This window comes from Aulonocara sp. 'chitande type north' Nkhata Bay, linkage group LG7 (assembly GCF_057382095.1).
Source record: "Aulonocara sp. 'chitande type north' Nkhata Bay isolate Kocher_YH1m ecotype deep benthic linkage group LG7, A_spYH_male_GT1.1, whole genome shotgun sequence".
In the NCBI taxonomy this organism is placed as follows: Eukaryota; Metazoa; Chordata; class Actinopteri; order Cichliformes; family Cichlidae; genus Aulonocara; species Aulonocara sp. 'chitande type north' Nkhata Bay.
Genome location: NC_141350.1, coordinates 35,847,267 through 35,868,338, shown reverse-complemented (window position 1 = coordinate 35,868,338; position 21,072 = coordinate 35,847,267). Strand labels below are relative to the sequence as shown.

Genomic DNA, 21,072 nt, shown 5'->3' with positions numbered 1-21,072 from the left:
TGATATCCGATCCAGTAATTTAGGTCAGTATTGGACCGATACCGATACGTAATATCGGATCGGTCCATCTCTAATACAAATATTAGATCTTGAAACCACATTATCAAAACAAAGATTTTTTTTTCTTTTAGGTATAACAGTTACATAATTGGTAAAATATACTATTTTGTGTTTTACCTGTCCCTTTCTCTCCTACACTACTGATAACTATTGGTCTCTCCCAGAGTCAGTGACCTAGTGGATACGGTACTTCCAGAATGAATGAAACAGGCATGACAGGAAAACAACAACAAAAAAAAATGGTAATGCGTACCGTATTTTTTGTACCACAAGGCACACCAGATTATAAGGTGCATTAAGCGAAACAAAACAGTCAGATAAGTCAAACTTTACTCAATTCATTCTTCTTGCTTCCTCCACTTCCGTACTATTGATTCATTAATGTTGAATTCTCTTGCAGCTGCTCTATTCCCATGTTGTTGCAGTGTATTAATGACTAACCTCGTATTGTGGATGGATTATCTCAGTTGTTCTCCCAACTGAAGTTTGGTCCGTTTACAGCATCTTACCATGCAACTGCATTTGTCCCTAACTATTGGGAACCCTTGGAACTTGGAAAAAAGTTAGCGTTCATCCTCCAGCTTTACTGTTTAGTAGAGGTGGGAATCACCATACATCCCACGATACTATATTATCACAATACTTAACGCACGATACGATATTATTGCAATTTTTAAAAATATTTTGCGATATTCAGAGTCTGTACATAAAGGTAAACTTTATCAATATTCATTTTATCTAATATCAAATTCTCGCACTCAGTCTTTCTCTCATTTCAGTCAGTTTTATTGTTGACAAACTTGAACGGTTTGTATTACAGTCTAGTCCAACTTAACTGAATGCAACCATCTGGTACAATTATAGCTATTCTGAACTATGCAATTTTGAAAACTATGCAGCCCATTCAGCAACTGAAGAATTTGAAAGTAAATTAAAACAAAATATAATTTTGCATTAAATAAAAAAGAAACTAGCAAGCTAACTTCTTGTTAACTTCTAACTCCGTTAAATTTAATAAATTCTGTTTTCATGGATCCCTGGCCTGTTAAACTTAATTGTTACACCTGGTAAAGCAGCAACGCTGATCATTTTATTAAAGGTGAAAGAATTTAGATGGTTTTTAACTCTCAGTGATGCTGCAGTGTTCGTTTGACTTTGGGACCTGAAACAGACGGAGTTTTGGACCCAGATTACTCCGCGAGGTTCCTGACTACAATAGCCGTAATGCTCCGTAGTGGTGTGCGATACTGCATATTTTGGTATTGAGCCGATACCAAGTAAATACGGACCTGTATCGCCGATACCAATACCAATACTTTTCAATAAATAAGGTGGGTGTGTTCTTGAATTGCTAAATCTCAATTAATTTTCATGACCTTCAGTGTTTTTTGTGTTTCCTTTTTATTATTAAATAGTTAAAACCCAGGACATAATTTAGACAAAGTTTATAATTGACCCTGTGCACGAGAAAATGCTAACTTCTAAATCATGTCCAAAACTCAAAAAATGGAAAGGTCGTGTTAAGTTACAAAGACCAGAAGGTGGGAACACTCACCACTGTTGTGTCATAAAAAATCTAATGATCAATTTTGATGTTTAAAGCGTTTAGATCGATCAGTTGTTTACATCACTCAACACAAGCAGAACTGCATTACTGCAGCAGAAGACACATCATCCACATTCAGAAGCACATCTCTGTATAGTGACTGGTCTTATGATTTAAACAGGCAAATGTTCAGCATTCAAACTACAGGTGAAGAATAGTCAAACCAGATGTTTCTCCCATTATGTCGATATCAGCTAGTCAAGTACACACCTACACAGCATGTTAACAAACCGTGAAAAAAGCCACACAAAAAATGAATGATTGCTGGTAACGGTTTCTATACATTAGTATTTACGAAGGGTATGTTGTGACTTACCTTAAAAATTACAGTGGTCCCTCGCTAATAACGCGGTTCACCTTTCACCTCGCTGTTTTGCAGTTTTTTAGTGCAAGTTTGCATGCTTACTTCTTTTCACGTCACATTGTGTCCCGCATCCTGATCGCTGCAGACGATCTCCTCCATGACGTCTCTCCTGTACAGTACAGAATCGCTGCATCGATCGCTAGCGGTGTGACTCTGAAGTGCAGTACTGTATGTCCACGATGTCCACCAAACGTTTTGCACCGTCAAAAAATAAAATTGGCTACGGGGAAAAAATATTGACAAGTCGATGAACATCATTTACGGATATATTGGGTAAATGCCCAAGACATCTATAGAAATGTAAATCGCTGTTTGATTCATTCATTTGCTTAACTTGTTTTGGACCGTAAACAGGGCGTGAATAGGACACCGGAAACAAAGTTCCCCACAGGAGTTTCCGCACCAGAAGTAGCATATGCTAACGTGCACATAGTCAATTAAATAGAAAATGCTTGTGACGGGGCGTGGCCTGCAATGCCACTGCAGGTGAGAAATACTCACCTGTACGGCATCTACAATCACGCCTTGAAGGCTTAAAACCTGTTTAAACTCAACTGAGAGCTAAAACTCAGCAGAGGGTTCAAAGCTGTGTGCCAGTGACTGAATATCAGCCGCTGATAAAGTGGGTTTGCCTATAAAGTGCTCTGTAGGGAAACAAGCACCAGCAGCTCTGCGCTCAGGAAACAAACCATATTTACTTACATGTCTGTTTCACCTGCTCTTGTTCCATTTCTGTTTTGTCCTCATTCTCCATCTCCCTCTCTGTTCCTCTCTCTCTCCCTCTTTGTGCTGACAATCAAGCCAAACACCAACATCATCAAATATACAGTTGAAAACAGGTTTTTAGGTTGATAAATATAAAAAAACATAATTGTTAACTTTAAGAGTAAAGAGAGAAACTATCTGTATTTCTTAATTGCACATGGCACCAAATTGTATTCAAAATTGAGCCACACTTATGGAGCTCCACAATTCTTTTCCTGGTGTTTTGGTTGACATCTCTTGATTTTCCCATGTCATAGAAACAGGCTCTGTGTTTTGCCTTATATGCATCCACAGGTGTGCCACCAGTTTACTCACATGGACTCTACTAACCTATCAGAAGCTTCTTCAGCTCAGAATGGAATCGTCTGGAGTTTCTTATTAATTAACAACAAACTTGGTGTATATGTACTCCTACATTTGATGAAAGTGATAAAAAATAGACAGCTCTGTCTCTCTTTATTCTGGCATTTAACTAATTCAAAAGATATTTCAATATTTATTTATCCAAAACAAAACAAGTTTACTCTAAATCAGGGGTCGGCAACCCTGGGCACGTGTGCCATAGTTGGCACGCAAAGGGTTAACTGATGGCACGGCCATAGCTGGACTGGCCATCGGGCATACCGGGCATTTGCTCGGTGGCCCGATGATTTTTATATATTTTTTGTAACGGTATAAACAATGAAAGGTGTTGGATTGGCCAGATGCTGGCCGGTGTGTAAAAATAACTCAGTTGTTTGGTAATGGCATCGCGGAGCTTCCACAGATTCAGTAAAATTAACAAGTGGTGGAGGCCAGCACTTGGATGAGGGAGATTGGAGGCAGGAGGAGGAGAGACCCGAAGCGGGGCGGTCCGAGTGTCAGGTGAACTGAACTTCAGGTAAGAAGTTATGGCCTGCAGTCTATCTGGGTCAGATATAAACCAAGTTTAGGTGGAGTTTATTTTCGTTGTGCTGACTTTTTACAGCCAGTTACAATAACTCGTACTGCGTTCTAGCTAGCATGACGGAGTTTCTATACAGCTGGGTGGGTGCTACTATGTTACTGATAGTGAACTTTGTTTTATTCATAAGGTTAGTTAGTAGAGTTGCCAACCGTCCCGTAAAAAGACGGAATCGTCCCGCATTCAGAGAAATTATTGTGCGTTTCATGTTGAGCTGAGAGGGGACGCAGTTTGTCCCGGATTTCAGCTACAATGAAAAAAGACACAAAGGTGGAGTTATTCTTTGTCTTTGCTGCACAGCTGCCTCTTCTCCTCTCATTCTCTCCTGTTGCTACTTTAATCATGAAATTGGTCAATGATCAGCTGATCAGCTTTTCTCTCTTGTTTGTTTATCGCTCACTTTGCGCCAGAAAGAGGAAATTGCTGGATGTCACGCTAAACAACAGCAGCACGTTTAAGCTTGATCAGCTGTTGTTAGAATTTATTTAATATTAATTTCTAGTATCAGCTGATGTTTGCTGGAGCCACAGCTGTAAAAGCTGCTGGTCATGATATCGGTTTGGATATGTGGTGAGAGGGAAACATGAAGATGAAACCAGGAGATGTCCTTACTGAATCATCAGAGCTGAACAGGTGATGGAGAAACAGGTTTACCTTTTAGGTGACATGAATGAGTTGAAGGGAAGTTATGAACTGTTTCTGAGAGACAAATAACACCAATATCATTTTCTAAGTAGCTGACAGCTGGTAACTGTGCAGGGGTGGGTCTAGCAAAGTTTTGCCAGGGGGCCAGGTGGGGTGGCGGCATTAACAGGGAAAGGGGGGCACAAAGAAATACAGCCCGGGCTGTTTTTTTGTCCCAGTCCAGCCCTGGGCACGACATGCACTGAATTAATCTGAGAAGGTGCATCACATCGCAAATCAGCTCGCATAGACACATTAGTTGTGCCTCTTCTTAATGACGGTATCTTAACTAACAACCCCAACTACCAGATTCAACTTGTAATTGGCTAAAAATAACTTAGCCTACTGGTGAGAGGGACGTTGCTAGCTTTCCACATTCTGACACTTCAAAGCTTCAGGAGCTTTCCGCTCAGCACAGCATCAGCACCACGGAAATACACGGATACATCCGTAGACTCGAGACACAATGCATTTTTGGGACTTTCAGGTGTATGGACCAATGTTTTATTTTCTGATCAAACCAGAAAGCTTTAATGAGCAGCTGGGTTTGTCTCGCATTAACTGGCTGGGTTAATGCCAGTTAATGCAACATCGAAGCGGCTAGAATCCACAGCTGTGCGTGTTCATGGAGCTTTCATTTTCACCTGCTGGACATCACTACCTGACAAGTTTAACTGTCTTCAGAACATTGCAGAGGCCTTATTGACAGTATTTGGCTCTACATATCTGTGTGAGCAGATTTTCTCTCACATGAGTGTCCTCAGGTCTGAATGCTGGACACTCGGAGACCTGTGTCTCTGAGTGGGAGACCAGAGATCACATTAACATGTGTGTCTCTGTATTAACAGACATGCCATATTGGCCCAGTTTATTTTTCTTATCATTCTTGGGAGGAGACCATAAATAGCATTTGTATTTTCTGTTGTACAATTCATTTGCTGTTATGGATAAAAAGTGTCTTTTTGTTTCAAAATAGCTGATAACTATTCGCTGATAACATCTTCGAACAAATATAATTCTATAAAGTAGTTCTATATAGTGTGTAAGTGCTAATATAGAGCGTTATTAAATTTATTGCTAATGCAATCATATGGCACACTGACCTCTGAGGAAAATTTAAATGGCACTCACCATCAGAAAGGTTGCCTACCCCTGCTCTAAATTGATGTTGTACAGTAAAAAAATGTTCTTGTGTTTTCCATAAAGTGTACGTAAATATCTGGTTTAAACTGTGAATATACTGCTGTGTATTGAAATTCCTCTTGTTTTGCATAGAAATATACTGAACAACATACGAAGCATAATATAGAAAATAACATCTACCAGAGTTTTTTCTTTGAAAGAAGCTCCTTATGTCCATTCTTGCATATCAGTACATTACTGAAACTGATTTATTTAGCCGTGGAGGGTAACAACTGAAAATATGAAATAAACACACGTAAGCTAAGACTCTCTAAAGAAGCAGCATTGTTGTTGATCGGCTTTTCATTTCGCCATTTGTTGATTCACTTGAACAAGTAACGTAATATGGGTCGAGTGATCAGTTTGATATCAATCTTTCGTGATACACCGTCATATTTACATTATTTGTACAGTATGAATGATTTGCTTTGGTACCTGGTCGAACTTCAGTTTTCCTCTGTCTGCCTGTCTCCACTTCTCCAACAGCAAACTCGCAGGCAGCAGCTCCCCCCGCCCCCTCGCTCAGTCGTTTAGTGTCTGAGCTCGGATCATACCAATATTAGGGGGGATTTACGCACAGTCGTAAATTCCCACAGTGTGCACTACAATATTGTGTGTAGTTTTTGTTTTATACAGTTGTCAGCCAGGCATCTAACTATGAAAAAATTACACTCCAAAAGATGCCAGGCTTCTGAAAAAACAACCCGGGCTTAAGCCCAGTAAGCCACCCCCCCACCCCAGCTCCGCTACTGCTCCCAGCCCATTGTTCCCAGTGTTGCCTATATTTAGCGAGTTTTCAGACCCCTTTAGCGACTTTTTTTCTAGCAACAAATCTGGCGACATTTTCTGGTGTTATTGGAGACTTATTTATGACGACGTTTTGACGTGAAATGCTTATCGCTTTTACGCTAAATAAGCAGTGGTGCTGCTGTGGGCACCTCGCCAGTGCCAAAGCGCTCACGGACGGAGGATAGTCCTCCCCCAGCTGCTATCAGGGCACGAGACGTTCACACCTATGCGTCCAAACTGCAAATTAAAGTGCGTATGAGTGAAGCCACTGCTCCGCACTGACTGTAACGCAGTCAGTTCTTCTTTTACTGTGATGCTGTTTTGTGGATCACAAGGTTTAAAACTACTTATTAGTGATGTGCGATACCACTGATTTCCTTTCCGATCTGATACCAAGTAATTTTCAGGGTGGTATCGACGATACTGATCCGATACCGATACTTTGTACAAAAACGTATTTTATTTATTGTATCTCAAATTATAGCATCATAATGATTGCAGGACATCAGATTACTTGTTCTTATCACTTAATGCAGAGTTCATCATATATAAATAAAAAAACTGAAGTTGTGGCTATCTGAACACCTTGCCTGCCTGCAGCACTAAAGGACTCCGTGAGAGACGTCTGTCTCGCCCTAGCAGCACCTGTCCCTCTCTTCCTCTTCAGTTCGCCTCAACATACGCTTGTCATATTCTGTGATATGATTTACTCTGAGGTGTTTGACAAGGTTAGTGATGTTGCCACAACCATACATGCCAACCCTCGCGATTTTTCCGGGAGAATACCGAATTTCAGTGCCCCTCCCAAAAATCTCCTGGAGCCACCATTCTCCCGAAATTTTCCCGATTTTCCACCCGGACAACAACATTGAAAAACCATATCGCAGAATTCATAGCGCGGCCCAGCCAATTCCAGTTTCCAACAATGGCGGCAGCTACTTAGTTTTAATATTACTCTTATTTCTCTTTCTGGGTCGCAAAAAAACCCAACTTTTAACATGTTTTCAGATGAGAATGTAGCTGTGTAAACTTCAAATATCTGAGCCAACTGACACATCGTTTTCAATCCCCCGCGGGCTTTCGCTACTCGGGTTAAACATGATATATAAGTCACTTTGATAACTTAAAAATGTTATTGTTTGGCTTTTTCAGTGTTTTATTTGTTCGTGAGCAAATCGGTTTGGCTAAGATTAAAATTATTAGATTAGATTAAATTAAATTTAACTTTATTAATCCATCGGGTGGGTTCCTCCAGGGTTTTCACAAAGCTGAATAAACATCAAACAGAAAACTAATTAAACAGAAGAGTTTACGCCAGTGTCCGGTTATATTTTAGATAGCAAGGAGCAGACGGCAGAGTTTCACTCCACCAATGGAGCCTGTGACGTACTACCCGGCTTTCTTTAGACCGCGAAGGGCGGGTCCTCAGGTGGAAGCAGCCTCTGAATTTGGACACCCCCGCTGTTTCCGGGCCGGCCAATAATAACGGTGATATTTAACATATTTTATCCGATAAATAAACCCTGTAAAAGGTACAGAAATGCCCCCTCCAAGCAGCCCTTTTGAATGTCTCCCTAGTATGGCCACAACACCTCACTCTTGGAGCACTTTTTTGCCACATGTATAGCAAACCACGTCTCAGCTGTTTGTGGAGGTAAAATACGTCCGCACAATTACGCTCAGCCATTGTTGTGAGTGCGCGCCAGGGGGCGGCCAGACATTTATACAGCCGTATTTCACACATGACTATGAAAGGCGGAAGAGGAAGTAGTTCCTTTGAATGTAGACAATCCGAATGTTATAGTTTCTTTCCACTGTGTTGCTGTTAATGATAAACTACAAATTAACCCTAAATTACTAAAATATCGATATTTTAATGTGAGAATCGATTCTAGAACATAAATGATTGGTATCGGAGGAATCGATATTTCAGGATCGATCCGCACACCACTACTACTTATAAACACACACACACAGTAACTCCACCAGAGTGCCAATTTCGGGTCACTTATGCCTGTCCAAGCCCAGGTAAAGGAGCAGGGTTGGAATTGTGACATTAAAAAACAATAATTGCTAAAAGAAATTTAATTTATAGTTCTAAATAAATTCTAAATGCATTTACAATGTTTTTACTCACTTCTTGTCTCTTCCACTATGTTATTTCTCTCTTCAACAACGTAGGTTAGATTAAATCACATTAGCATGACCAATTATGCAAATTAGGCAATGACGTCATTTAGCGACTTCTGGTGACTTTTAGGACAACCAATAGCAATTTTCCTTACTGAGGAGTTGGCAACACTGATTGTTCCTTCAGTGGCGCTAGTTTCAGTCATTATGAAGTTCAGCCTGTTTACAGCATCCTGCCATGCGATTGCATTTGCCCTGAACCTTCGGGAATCACGTTAACTTTTATTGAGTGGAAAAAAGTTAGCGTTCATCATCCAGCTTCACTGTTTATATTATGCTAACATAGCTATGTCGCTAGCGATCAAGTAGCACATCATTACATACCAGCTAGCCCGACTTCAGTAACCCTACAAACATCACTGCTGTTTAGTTTTCTGTCTTCATTTATGTTGGAAGTGATAGTAGAGCTGTACGTCTTAATTTGTGTGAATGTGTGGGTGAATGGGTGGATGACTGGATATGTAAAGCGATTTGGGGTCCTTAGGGACTAGTGAAGCGCTATATAAATACAGGCCATTTATCATTTACCAATTTGTTTCAGAAATCCCTCAGTAAGAACATGGTATGTTATATTTAGATGGAAACTAGCAAGCTAACTTACTGCTAACTTCTAACTCCGTTAAATTTCATAAATTCAGCTTTCATGGATGCCTAGATGTTAAACTTACTAGTTACACCTGGTAGAGCAGCAACGCGGATCATTTTATTACAGATGAAAGGATTTAGACAGTTTTTAACTCTCAGTGATGCGCTATATAAATACAGGCCATTTACCCTTTACCAATTTGTTTCAGAAATCCCTCAGTAAGAACATGGTATGTTATATTTAGATGGAAACTAGCAAGCTAACATACTGCTAACTTCTAACTCCGTTAAATGTCATAAATTCGGCTTTCATGGATGCCTAGATGTTAAACTTACTAGTTACACCTGGTAGAGCAGCAACGCGGATCATTTTATTACAGATGAAAGGATTTAAACAGTTTTTAACTCTCAGTGATGCCGCAGTGATCGAGTGACTTTGGGACCTGCAGCAGAGTTTGGGCCCAGACACGGCTAATGACATCAGACTTAACCCTTGGTTGTTCCTTAAAAAATGCACCCTTTCATGTTCCTAATGCTGGGCTTACACTGTGCGATTTTTTCAGTCGTGTTATTCAGCTTCTGCTCAAACTGTACGATTGACTTGCAGGGGTTGGAAGTTCGTAGGTCACGATGCAGGGTCTCACACTATACGGCCTGATGCGACCTGAGTGCTCACACTGTGCGTCCATAAAATGAAGGTTACAACAGAAATTCTGTCGCTCGCTCTCCCTTTCTGTCTTTCACTCACACAGACACGCACACCACCACCATCAACTTTGCTAAATTGCTAATGAAAAACATTGATCAGGCAGCTGTGATTGAGCAGCAGTGTAGATCCAACTATTTTCACGGTTGTTGTGGTCGTGATAATTTTGTGAAGCCACATCGAAAAGGCTCGGATGAGCTTGCCATAGTTCTACAAGTTGTGCCTCCATCGCTTGTGTCCAGATCACACGCTGCACTGCCGTGCTGCGCCGTCTTTTTCGCTGACATTTTTGTTTGCGTGTGCGCAGTGTGAGAAGCTGCGGTGACACCCTCACAACGGTCGCGAGGGATCAGGACCTGGTCGTGAGGTGTTAATCGCTTCTCGTTACCCCACGTATACTACACAATGCACGACGCACGATGAAGGCCAAAATCGGGCCGATCGCCAAAACGACTCAAAAATCGTCTCAAAATGGGCCATAAATCGCACAGTGTAAGCCCAGCATAAGGCCACAAAACAGCCACGTTTGTGCTATAAAAATATTATATATTCATATTTTTTTCCACTTTAAATTAGTCAGTCTTTTAAAACTACTTCTCCCTGAAATATTCATATAAAGTTTAATTATATTTCGGAGGTTTTAACCCTTTAAATCCCAGTTTCGTTACATGAGCGCACTGGTTTTTTAGCTGAAAAAAGCGTAAATATTTTCCATAAAATACATTTGAAGTAATATTTGAGTGTTATTATAATTAGGCCTTAAGATGGTCCAAAGATTGGCACTAACATTCATTTTGATCCACTTTTATTTTTTTTTTTGCAGGAGCACATTTCAAAAAATGCACCCTTTCGTATCCGGTTAAGTCTGACATCACTAGCCGTGTCTGGGCCTAAACTCCGCTGCAGGTCCATATATCAAACGATCACTATGGCATTACTGAGAGTTGAAAAACTGTCTAAAGTCTTTCATCTTTAATAAAATGATCAGCGTTCTGCTCTACCAGGTGTAACAATTGAGTTTAGCATCCAGGCATCCATGAAAACGGAATTTATGACATTTAACGGAGTTAGAAGTTAGCAGGAAGTTAGCTCACTAGCTTCTATCTAAATACAATATAGCATGTCCTGACTGCGGGGTTTTGGAAACAAATTAAAACGTACAGCTCTGTTATCACTTCCAGCATAAATGAAGACAGAAAACTAAACAGCAGTGACGTTTGTAGGGTTACTGAAGTTGGGCTAGCTGGTATATAATGATGTGCTATGTGACCGCTAGCGACACAGCTATGTTAGCATAATATAAACAAGCTAACTTTTTTTCCACTCGATAAAAGTTAACGTGAGTGTTCTCGGTGGTCAGGAACAAATGTAATCGCATGGCAGGATGCTGTAAAAGGACCAAACTTCAGCCAGGAGAACAACTGAGATAATCCATCCACAATACGAGGTTAGTCATTCATATACTGCTGCATGGACTGGGCTGTAATTACATCCTAAGGTTTTAAAAACTGAGCTTAAATAAATGATTAGCGGTAATAAAAGCAGAGGGAGGACAACAGTGATCACTGACTGTTTTAGGAGCTTTTTGAGATTAAATAGAAGAAAATACAAAACATTAAACATGTTAACAACACAAAAGCCATATTAAACGCAGATTACTTTAGGCCCGGAAGTAGGATTTGTCACGTCATCACTTAACAACCGGATTCTATAAGGCCACAAAACGGCCACGCCCCAAAAAGTGCTATAAAAATATTATATATTCATATTTTTTTCCACTTTAAATTAGTCAGTCTTTTAAAACTACTTCTCCCTGAAATATTCATATAAAGTTTTAATTATATTTCAGAGGTTTTAACCCTTTAAATCCCAGTTTCGTTACATGAGCGCACTGGTTTTTTAGCTGAAAAAACGTAAATATTTTCCATAAAATACATTTGAAGTAATATTCGAGTGTTATTATAATTAGGCCTTAAAATGGTCCAAAGATTGGCACCAACATTCATTTTGATCCACTTTTATTTTTTTTTTGCAGGAGCACATTTCAAAAAATGCACCCTTTTGTGTTCCTAAGGCCACAAAACGGCCACGCCCCAAAAAGTGCTATAAAAATATTATATATTCATATTTTTTCCCACTTTAAATTAGTCAGCCTTTTAAAACTACTTCTCCCTCAAATATTCATATAAAGTTTTAATTATATTTCGGGGGATTTAACCCTTTAAATCCCAGTTTCGTTACATGAGCACACTGGTTTTTTAGCCGAAAAAAACAAAAAACCTAAATATTTTCCATAAAATAGATTTGAAGTAATATTCGATTGTTATTATAATTAGGCCTTTAGATGGTCCAAAGATTGGTACCAACCATTATTCTAACCAAGTACTGTTTTTTTCTAGGAGCACAGTAAATGTAATATAACGGTAATCATGTTTTCACATTTGCTTATGCTAACTGCTTATTACCACTTATTATTTACTTATTGCGTATTACCACTAAATGCGCGTTACATTGTTGTGTTCTAGAATAAAATATGAAAATAAAAATACAAGATCACTTTGAACCAGAAAACATTTATTTTAGAACTTTAGAACAATGAACATATACTGTTTGGAATGGGGAAAGGTATGAGAGATATGAGATGTGAGAAAGAGTGAGAGATGGGAGTGTGGTGGTGGTGGGGCGGGTAGTCCTGCTCAGGTGGAACAGTTTTTGCAGATGGTCAGGCTGTGGTCCTTGCATGCGCCCTTTCCACATTTGCAGCAGGTGGTGACGACTCTTCTGTTTTCTGCGCAAAATTCGCATTGCCTCCTGCCCTTCGATTTGATGGCTGCAGAGGGGCCTGCAGAAGCAGCACCCTGCGCATGTTTGAGTAACTCTGCTAGGTGTGATGGGCGGGGAAGACGCTCTCTCTTCGCCATCTGCGGTTTAACTAACGTTTCTCCAACCTTCTCGATATACAACCTCCTCCTGTATGATTTGCCCTGCTGCCAGGCTGGGTCAACTGCGGTCCACAAGACGTAACCGTTGTAGTAAAGCGAGACGTCAATGACATGGTGGAAAAGGGCCAATGGCCACAGACTCGTTTGCCTACTACACGAGTAGGTGCCAACCACCTAATTAAAAAAAAACAAAAAAACATTAAGCCTACGTATATTTTACACAAGAATATATGAGCAAGAATGAATAAATTCGTGCGCAACTGATGCGTAATGACACCTACCTGATCAAGTTTGTCGACACCTCCCTTGGATTTGTTATAATCCTTTATTATTTGGGGCTTTCTCTTTGGGTCACCACTTACGCCTGGAGTGCGGTGTTTTGTGCTCAATAGGAGGACATTTCTGTCGCGGCGGGGGACGTAAGACACCACCGTGTGCGTCATGGCAAAGGCGAAAATGGAGGAAAACACCTCTCTCTGCCTTGTCTGGAGCAGCTGTGGCGGAAACTCGGGTTTGTTTTTTCTAATGGTGCCAACCAGGGTCATTTTTCTCCTGAGCAGCTATTCTGACAGAGGAAAGGAAGTGAAAAAGTTGTCACATGTGATGACTTGTCCCTGGAGCCCCTCTGTCAGTTCCAGAACGACCCGCATCCCCTGGTTGACCTCAGCGCGTTCCCCAGCAGCTTTGCCTGTGCAGAGCTGCAGTCTCCAGGCGTATGACGTCGCAGACTGCCCATATTTTCAGACCATACTTCGCTGGCTTTTTGGGCATATACTGCCTGAAACCGCACCTCCCTTTGAACGGAACAAGTTCAAATGTCCTGGTCTGGGCAGAACATCATCTCGAGGCGGTGGGTCCACATATCCCAGATTTTACGAAATGGAGCAAATTTATTACCACGGCGTCTTGGTCTGGAAAGTTTATCATCAAATCGCAGAGCCCTGCTGATTTGATGAAATCTTTTCTGGGACATGGTAGCGCGAAAAACCATCCGCCCGGATTTCTCACTCCAGAGACTGAGCATAGATTCATTTTTGGAACGGTAAACACCGGCAAGAATCAGTAGTCCCACATAAGCGCGCAGTTCGTCTGTGTCCACATCTCTCCAGTATGCGATTGTGCGTCTCCCTTGGAGATTGGTCATTGACGCAATATGCAGCATAATTTCATCGGTAACAAACAGTGAAAAGCTGGATTGTGGGTCACTGATACGAGCGGTGGCATAATGAGTAGGTCCGGTGTGTCCCGTGGCTGCTGGAACATAGCGGAGCGTCTCGGCGTGTGTAGGAGACCACTTTATTCCGTTTTTTGCAATCCACACTGCTGGTGCTTCCTCCGTCTCTCCGCTCTCATTTTCAGACGACTCTGCTCCACATGAGTCGGAACCTGACTCCAGCTCCTCCGTTTCCTCCTCCGATGAAATCTCCGCGTCATCCCCAGAATCCTCGGCGGATGATGAGGAGCTATCCTCGGGGTCCAGGATCATTTTCAAAGCTTCCTCTGTGTTGCAGTGTCTTGCCATTGTGAAAATGACTACTCCCGCGCTTCTGCTCATTCTTATAACCACGGCTTTAGTGCAGCTGCATAGACAACCTGAGCTTGCAGACAAAATAAAGTCTAATTTGGCTTTGGGTTTTAGTGTTATATTTGATTTGTTTGTATTGCAGTGTGGACTTCAAAGGAGAAAAAAAGTTTGAAATTAGACGCACACTCTTTTATTCTGAGATTAGACACACCTTTATTTTTTTTAACACACACACATTGATAGTGACCCACGCTCATCATTTGAGCAGAAAGAAATTTTGCTGTAAATGTGGGATTTTCCAGCAGGCGCTAAATGTGAAACAATGGCGCCACCTGGTGGACATATAAAAACATTACAAGCCCGGGCTCCAAAGTGTCACCGTCACTTACAGGACTGCATTAACTTTAGTTAAAATAATCATGCAATGAAAAACAGCGTTTATAATGGTTTTCAATGGGGCACAAATCGACCACTAGGAACAATAGAGGATGTGTTTCTGTAGCTTAGCCACTGAAGCTAATTTAAGGAAATCAGACTGAAATTTTAAAAAAAAAACTTTTTTTTTTTAGAAAATTTGGCTATATTCCATTCAACACAGTGCAAATGGCTTGGATTTGACAAATGCAAAAGCCACAAAATGGTCCCAGGAACTCTTAAAGACTGGATTTCACAGTTGCTCGCTTCCGGCCTACCCGGCTTTCGGAGGACCCGGCCCACTTAGACCGCGAAGGCCAGGTGCTCAGGTGGATGCAGCTTCTGAATTTGGGCAGCCCCGCTGTTTCCGGCTGGACAATAATAACGGTGACATTTAACTTACTTTATCCAATAAATAAAAAATGTAAAATTCAAGTTTTTGGTATATATATGTATATGTATACTACTCCCCCCCCCCCCCCCCCCAACAGCCGTTTTGAATGGCTCCCTAATTCTGAGGTCTCAAGGTTGGCAAGTATGACTCAAACTAAAACTTAGCTTAGCCATAACTTAGCTTAGCTATATCTCCCACTAGGTAAAATGAGTGAACAGAAAATAACAAGAGCAATAAAATTGACAAACTATCCTTCTAAAACAGGAGATTTAATGTAACTCACCAATCTTGTGTACACACACTCTGAAAGAAACCACATCCACTGCCCCTAAGCATAATTTCTGCAGATTCACACTGATTCACACTGCCTCCATGAACACATTTCACATCCCAACAGAACATTACTCACAAAAACGACCGCGCCCTCTAGTGGCGAGGCAAACTGCATCACAGAATATCACATCTTCAGAATAACTAGTACTGGCAACGTCAGGGTCACGACATTTGTATATACTTGATATCTGATTGTACGGAAATTTGCGGAGGTGTAGACTCGAGTCACATGACTTGGACTCGAGTCAGACTCGAGTCATTAATTTTATGACTTTACTTGAAAAAAGGTTGTAAGACTTGTGACTTGACTTGGACTTTTACACCAGTGACTTGGGACTTGAATTGGACTTGAACCTGTTTACTTGAAAAGACTTGATATTTTACCCAAATCTAAAATTTAACATACATATTATATAAAAAGTGTGGACCATTAATTCACTTTATTCATTCATTCTTACCACACTCCGTATGTATGTGAGCGCGAGCTGTAGCACAGCCAATCAAATTAACCAGATTTACAAAAACAAAAACGCTCGAGCCAAAAATGCTCCCAAGAGTAATTTCTTTCGGCTACATAAACTACGAAGTAGTCAACAAAAAACGAAATGCAACATGCAAAACATGCAAGAAGAGAATTACAGACGGAGATGGAACAACTTCCAACTTTGTCCGACATTTGAAGTTGCATAAAGAACGGTAGGTGCTGCCTTTTTTTGCTACGATGAGATAGCGGCTTAGCTAACTTCATCTTATTAGCAAATGTTCTCCGGGCTACGTTGATGATACTGTTTGGCTTTAACAGGTATGATATGTTTGTCATGCTATTTTAAATCCAGTCCTACAAGCGCATCCAAGAATAATATGCAACTTGTTAGCTCAGAATTGGTGAGCAGGGTCCGTTTCAGAAAGTGGGTTCTGTAGCTGTACTCAGGGAAGAGAGTTTCTCTCCGTCTCCTCCCCATCATTAACCCCGTAGATTTGACCCAGTTTAGACTGACAAATATTTATTTTACCATCACATCACAATTCAAAATCACTGTTTAATTTGCAATTAGTGTATGGTCGTGTTTAACTTTTGCAAGTCTGAGCCAGGGAAAAATTTTTTTGGTTAGAAAATCTGGCCCACCTTAGTGTGTAATTGAGTAGTCCTGCTATATATGGCCTTTTTCTTCTGTCATTTATGTCAATACATGAAATAAAATACTTTGATCTTATGTTATTAGCTGTTGTTTATTTGCAAAGGTCAGTTATTCTTAACAGGGATGCTAAACATTGCTTATTAGAACTGTATGCAGAGTTTTGAGAAAAGTGTTTTAATAAATATTGTTTATATATTTTTTATTTATATTTTTATTGTCTGAAAACTATGAGGGTTTAAGTGTTAATAGTTATTTATTATTATTAGGATCAACTTAATCAATCAATCAATCAATCAATCAGTCTTTATTTATAAAGCACTTTTCATACAAAAAATGTAGCACAAAGTGCTTTACATAGTTAAAAGCAGCCCACCCCACCCTCCAACTCACTCCCCGCACTCTCATTAACATAAATGATGTGAATACACACATATCTCCCCCCACCCCCCCACACACACGCACACTTAAAGTCAAATGCAATTCATGAATGGCTGAAATGGAATTTCTGACATGAGTCTAATTGACTATGTGCACGAGAAAATGCTAACTTACTGGTTTGAGACCGGATGTGGGGTTGTGCATTTCCGGTAGCTTTACTTTGCGGTCAATCGCTACTGCGAAGATATATTCCAAAATCATGTCCAAAACTCGAAAACGTAAAGATTGCGTTAAGTTACAAAGACCAGAAGGTGGGAACACTCACCACTGTTGTGTCATAAAAAATCTAATGATCAATTTTGACATTTAAAGCGTTTAGATCGATCAGTTGTTTACATCACTCAACACAAGCAGAACTGCATTACTGCAGCAGAAGACACATCATCCACATTCAGAAGCACATCTCTGTATAGTGTCAGTTATTATGATTTAAACAGGCAGCATTCAAACTACAGGTGAAGAATAGTCAAACCAGATGTTTCTCTCATTATGTCGAGATCAGCTAGTCAAGTACACACCTACACAGCATGTTAACAAACCGTGAAAAAAGCCACACAAAAAATGAATGATTGCTGGTAACGGTTTCTATACATTAGTATTTACGAAGGGTATGTTGTGACTTACCTTCAAAATTACAGCGGTCCCTCGCTAATAACGCGGTTCACCTTTCACCTCGCTGTTTCACGGATTTTTTAGTGCAAGTTTGCATGCTTTTTTTTACGTCACATTGTTTCCTGCGTCCTGATCGCTGCAGATGATCTCCTCCGTGACGTCTCTCCTGTACAGTACAGAATCGCTGCATCGATCGCTAGCGGTGTGACTCTGAAGTGCAGTACTGTATGTCCACGAAACGTTTTGCACTGTCAAAAAATAAAATTGGCTACTTGATTTCACCTATCCCTGGTTATTTCTAGAACATAACACCCGCGATAAACGAGGGACAGCTGAGAAATATAACATTTGAATCCCTTTTCTCTTTTTCTCTGAGGCGCGGGGGAAAAATATCGACAAGTCGATGAACATCATTTACAGATATATTGGGTAAATGCCCAAGACATCTATAGAAATGTAAATCGCCACTTGATTCATTCATTTGCTTAACTTGTTTTGGAGCGTAAACAGGGCGCAAATAGGACACCGGAAACAAAGCTCCCCACAGGAGTTTCCGCACCGGAAGTAGCATATGCTAACGTGCACATAGTCAATATGCTTACCTCCATCAGATTTGAAGAATACCAGATGAAAAAGAGGATCACAAATGAACCTTAACAGCCTTTCATATCACAGTTTATGGACACTTGTGCCGGACAGTACAGCATGACTCATCCACAGCAGAAAGCTATCACGAATGCATTATTAAGTGACTTGATTATTGGTTGCAACCTGCCCCTTTGAATTTCAACCAGCATTCACTGTGTGCTTCCCCACTGAGCAAGGTGAGGAACATGATGATGATGGTGATCATCTTGACGACCCAGAGCTCTGGCATGACTTAACCTTGAAAGATCAGGAAACAGTAGGTGCTGCTATGGCAAAGACACAGCGCCTGCAGTGTTTTGCGCACACACTTCAGCTGGTGGTGAAAGATGGTTTGTCAGAGACCAAAGTGGCATCTCCTTCACTTTCAAAGTTATCTAAGCTCAGCTCTCTACTGCACACAAGCACAACATTCAAAGATGTGTTTGAAGCTGAATTTGGTGAACAGAAAGCGATCCCTGCAGCTGTAATCACAAGATGGAATTCAACACGGAGACAAGTGAAGGCAGTTATCCAATGTGAACATCTAAAACTCTGTGCTGTTCTTGAAATGGCTGGGCACAAGGAGTTATTATTCACAACACGAGAGTGGAACCTGTTGAAGGAGATGGTGGACATCTTGAAGCCTTTTGGAGAAGCAACAGATTTGACACAAGGTGAGAAAATAGTCACGATTAGTGCTGTTGTTCCATCCGTGCTGTCCCTCAATCACCACCTTGAGAAAGTGAAGCCTCAAGTCCGTTTCCTGAAAGGTCTGGTCAGGAGCCTTCAAGCATCTTTGAACAAAAGATTTCTTGGAATCTTTATCAATGTGCGAATGGCTAGAGCAGAAGATGGGATCACTGCCCCCTTTTCAGATCCAGTGTACCTTAAAGCAGCTGCTTTGGATCCAGCATTTTCTCTGTTGTGGGTGGAACACCATGTGTTGGGCAGTGTGACATAAAGACAGAGGTGACACAGAAAGTTAAAGGTAAAGATTGAATATAGTTTATATTTTTTCTGTATTTTTTTGTCTAAAATTGTAATAAAGGCTCTTTTGCTGTTGTTAATTTGTTTTGCCAGATCTGATCCTGCAAGATGCGGCAGATCCTGCAAAGTCAGAGCAACCTGTCACTCCTGGTGAGGAACACCAAGAGGCCTGTGAAGATGGAGGACTCTTTGCTGCTTACTGTAAGAGGCAGAAGAAGGATGTGGGGAAGAGTCCAGCTCTACAGCTAAGTCACTACCTGGATATTGCTGATGGACAGAACGCCCTCTTGTTCTGGGCAATGAACATGCAGACTCTTCCTTCTCTGTTTCATGTGGCCACCAGAGTTTTGGTAGTACCTGCATGTAGTGCTCCTGTGGAGCGAGTTTTCAGCTATGGTGGCATCATTCTACGGCCTCATCGTGCACAAATGACTGACAGACTTTTGGCCAATTCGGTCTTTTGGAAATGCAATGCAGAATAGTTAATAGTTAACTGAAATAGTTAAAGTGCACATTCTTGCACATTCTTGTTCATTGTTGTTCATTGTTCATTGTTCATATATATATATATATATATATATATATATATATATATATATATATATATATATATTAGATGAGAGAGAGAGGACAAGCTAATCACACTGCACTAAATTTACTGCGATGGTTCATTGTTTTGTACATAAGGAAATCTGCTTCTGCTTTTGCATTTTTCACTGAATGTTTGTTCTGTGAATTTGTAATTTAGAGGAAGACTGTTCTTCCAGCAAAGTTTAATTGACCTGTACAAGGTGCAATTTCAGAATTTGTTTGTGCATATTTTGTAAGTTACTTGTTTCATCAGGTGATGAGATAAATACAGATTTTAAAAAAGAGAGAGAACACATGGTCTATTATTTACACCTAACATATAACTGCAACATTGTTTTTACAAAAAAGACTTGAAAGGACTTGAAATTCAAAGTTTCGGACTTGGGACTTGACTTGAAAGTTGTCTGTCTTGACTTACGACTTGACTCTGACTTGCTTGACTTTACTTGAGACTTGACTTGTAACTTGAGGATAAAGACTTGAGACTTACTTGAGACTTGCAAAACAATGACTTGGTCCCACCTCTGGAAATTTGTATTGTCAAGGCTCCCAAATATGCTATGCCATTTCGTATATTAGATGGGAATCTGTGAGGACTGAGTAGGAACAAAGGCCCACCAACCAATACTAACAAGATCTAAGTTGTCACATATAATATAATTTGTTTTCTTGTAGTTAGTTTTAACTATAGGATCAGATCAGTGATATTTTGATTAAATCTAAAATCTTTATCATAGATGATCATCTTTAAATTATTTTCCCCAAGTCTTGGCAATGAGAGAACGTGAAAAATAATTGTTCTAAATTGCATGCATCATAAACTATTTCAGTTTATTCTTTTTTCAAAAAGCTTTTCTTCAAACTAGAACTTAACTACTGTTAAGATTGTTTGTAGCGTTGGGTCTCATCACCAGTGACGCCTCACTCAGAGGGTTAACTTGACTTTTGACATGATTCTTATTACAAAGGCCACTAGAGGGCGTTTACAGCACACGAGTCTAATCATGTTTCAGATAACATTGTAGAATCCTGCCAATATAACATTTAAGTATAAATAAATTATTATTAATAAAAACATATTTAATGTTAATTATAATACACTCATACACTGGCACACATCAATTTACATAACAGAGGGGGAGATACTTTGTCTCTTGTCTTGTAGTCATGAAACATACATATATATGTACATATAT

The 21,072-nt window shown here is 40.3% G+C and overlaps 1 protein-coding gene across 1 annotated transcript; it reads left to right on the top strand.

The window, feature by feature from the left end:
- Positions 1–18,587: 18,587 nt before the first annotated feature.
- Positions 18,588–19,767, top strand: LOC147325624 (zinc finger BED domain-containing protein 4-like). Its single transcript, XM_086297751.1, has 2 exons — positions 18,588–19,248; positions 19,379–19,767. Exons 1-2 carry the CDS (start codon positions 18,588–18,590, stop codon positions 19,765–19,767), a joined length of 1,050 nt encoding a protein of 349 aa, XP_086153877.1.
- Positions 19,768–21,072: the final 1,305 nt, after the last annotated feature.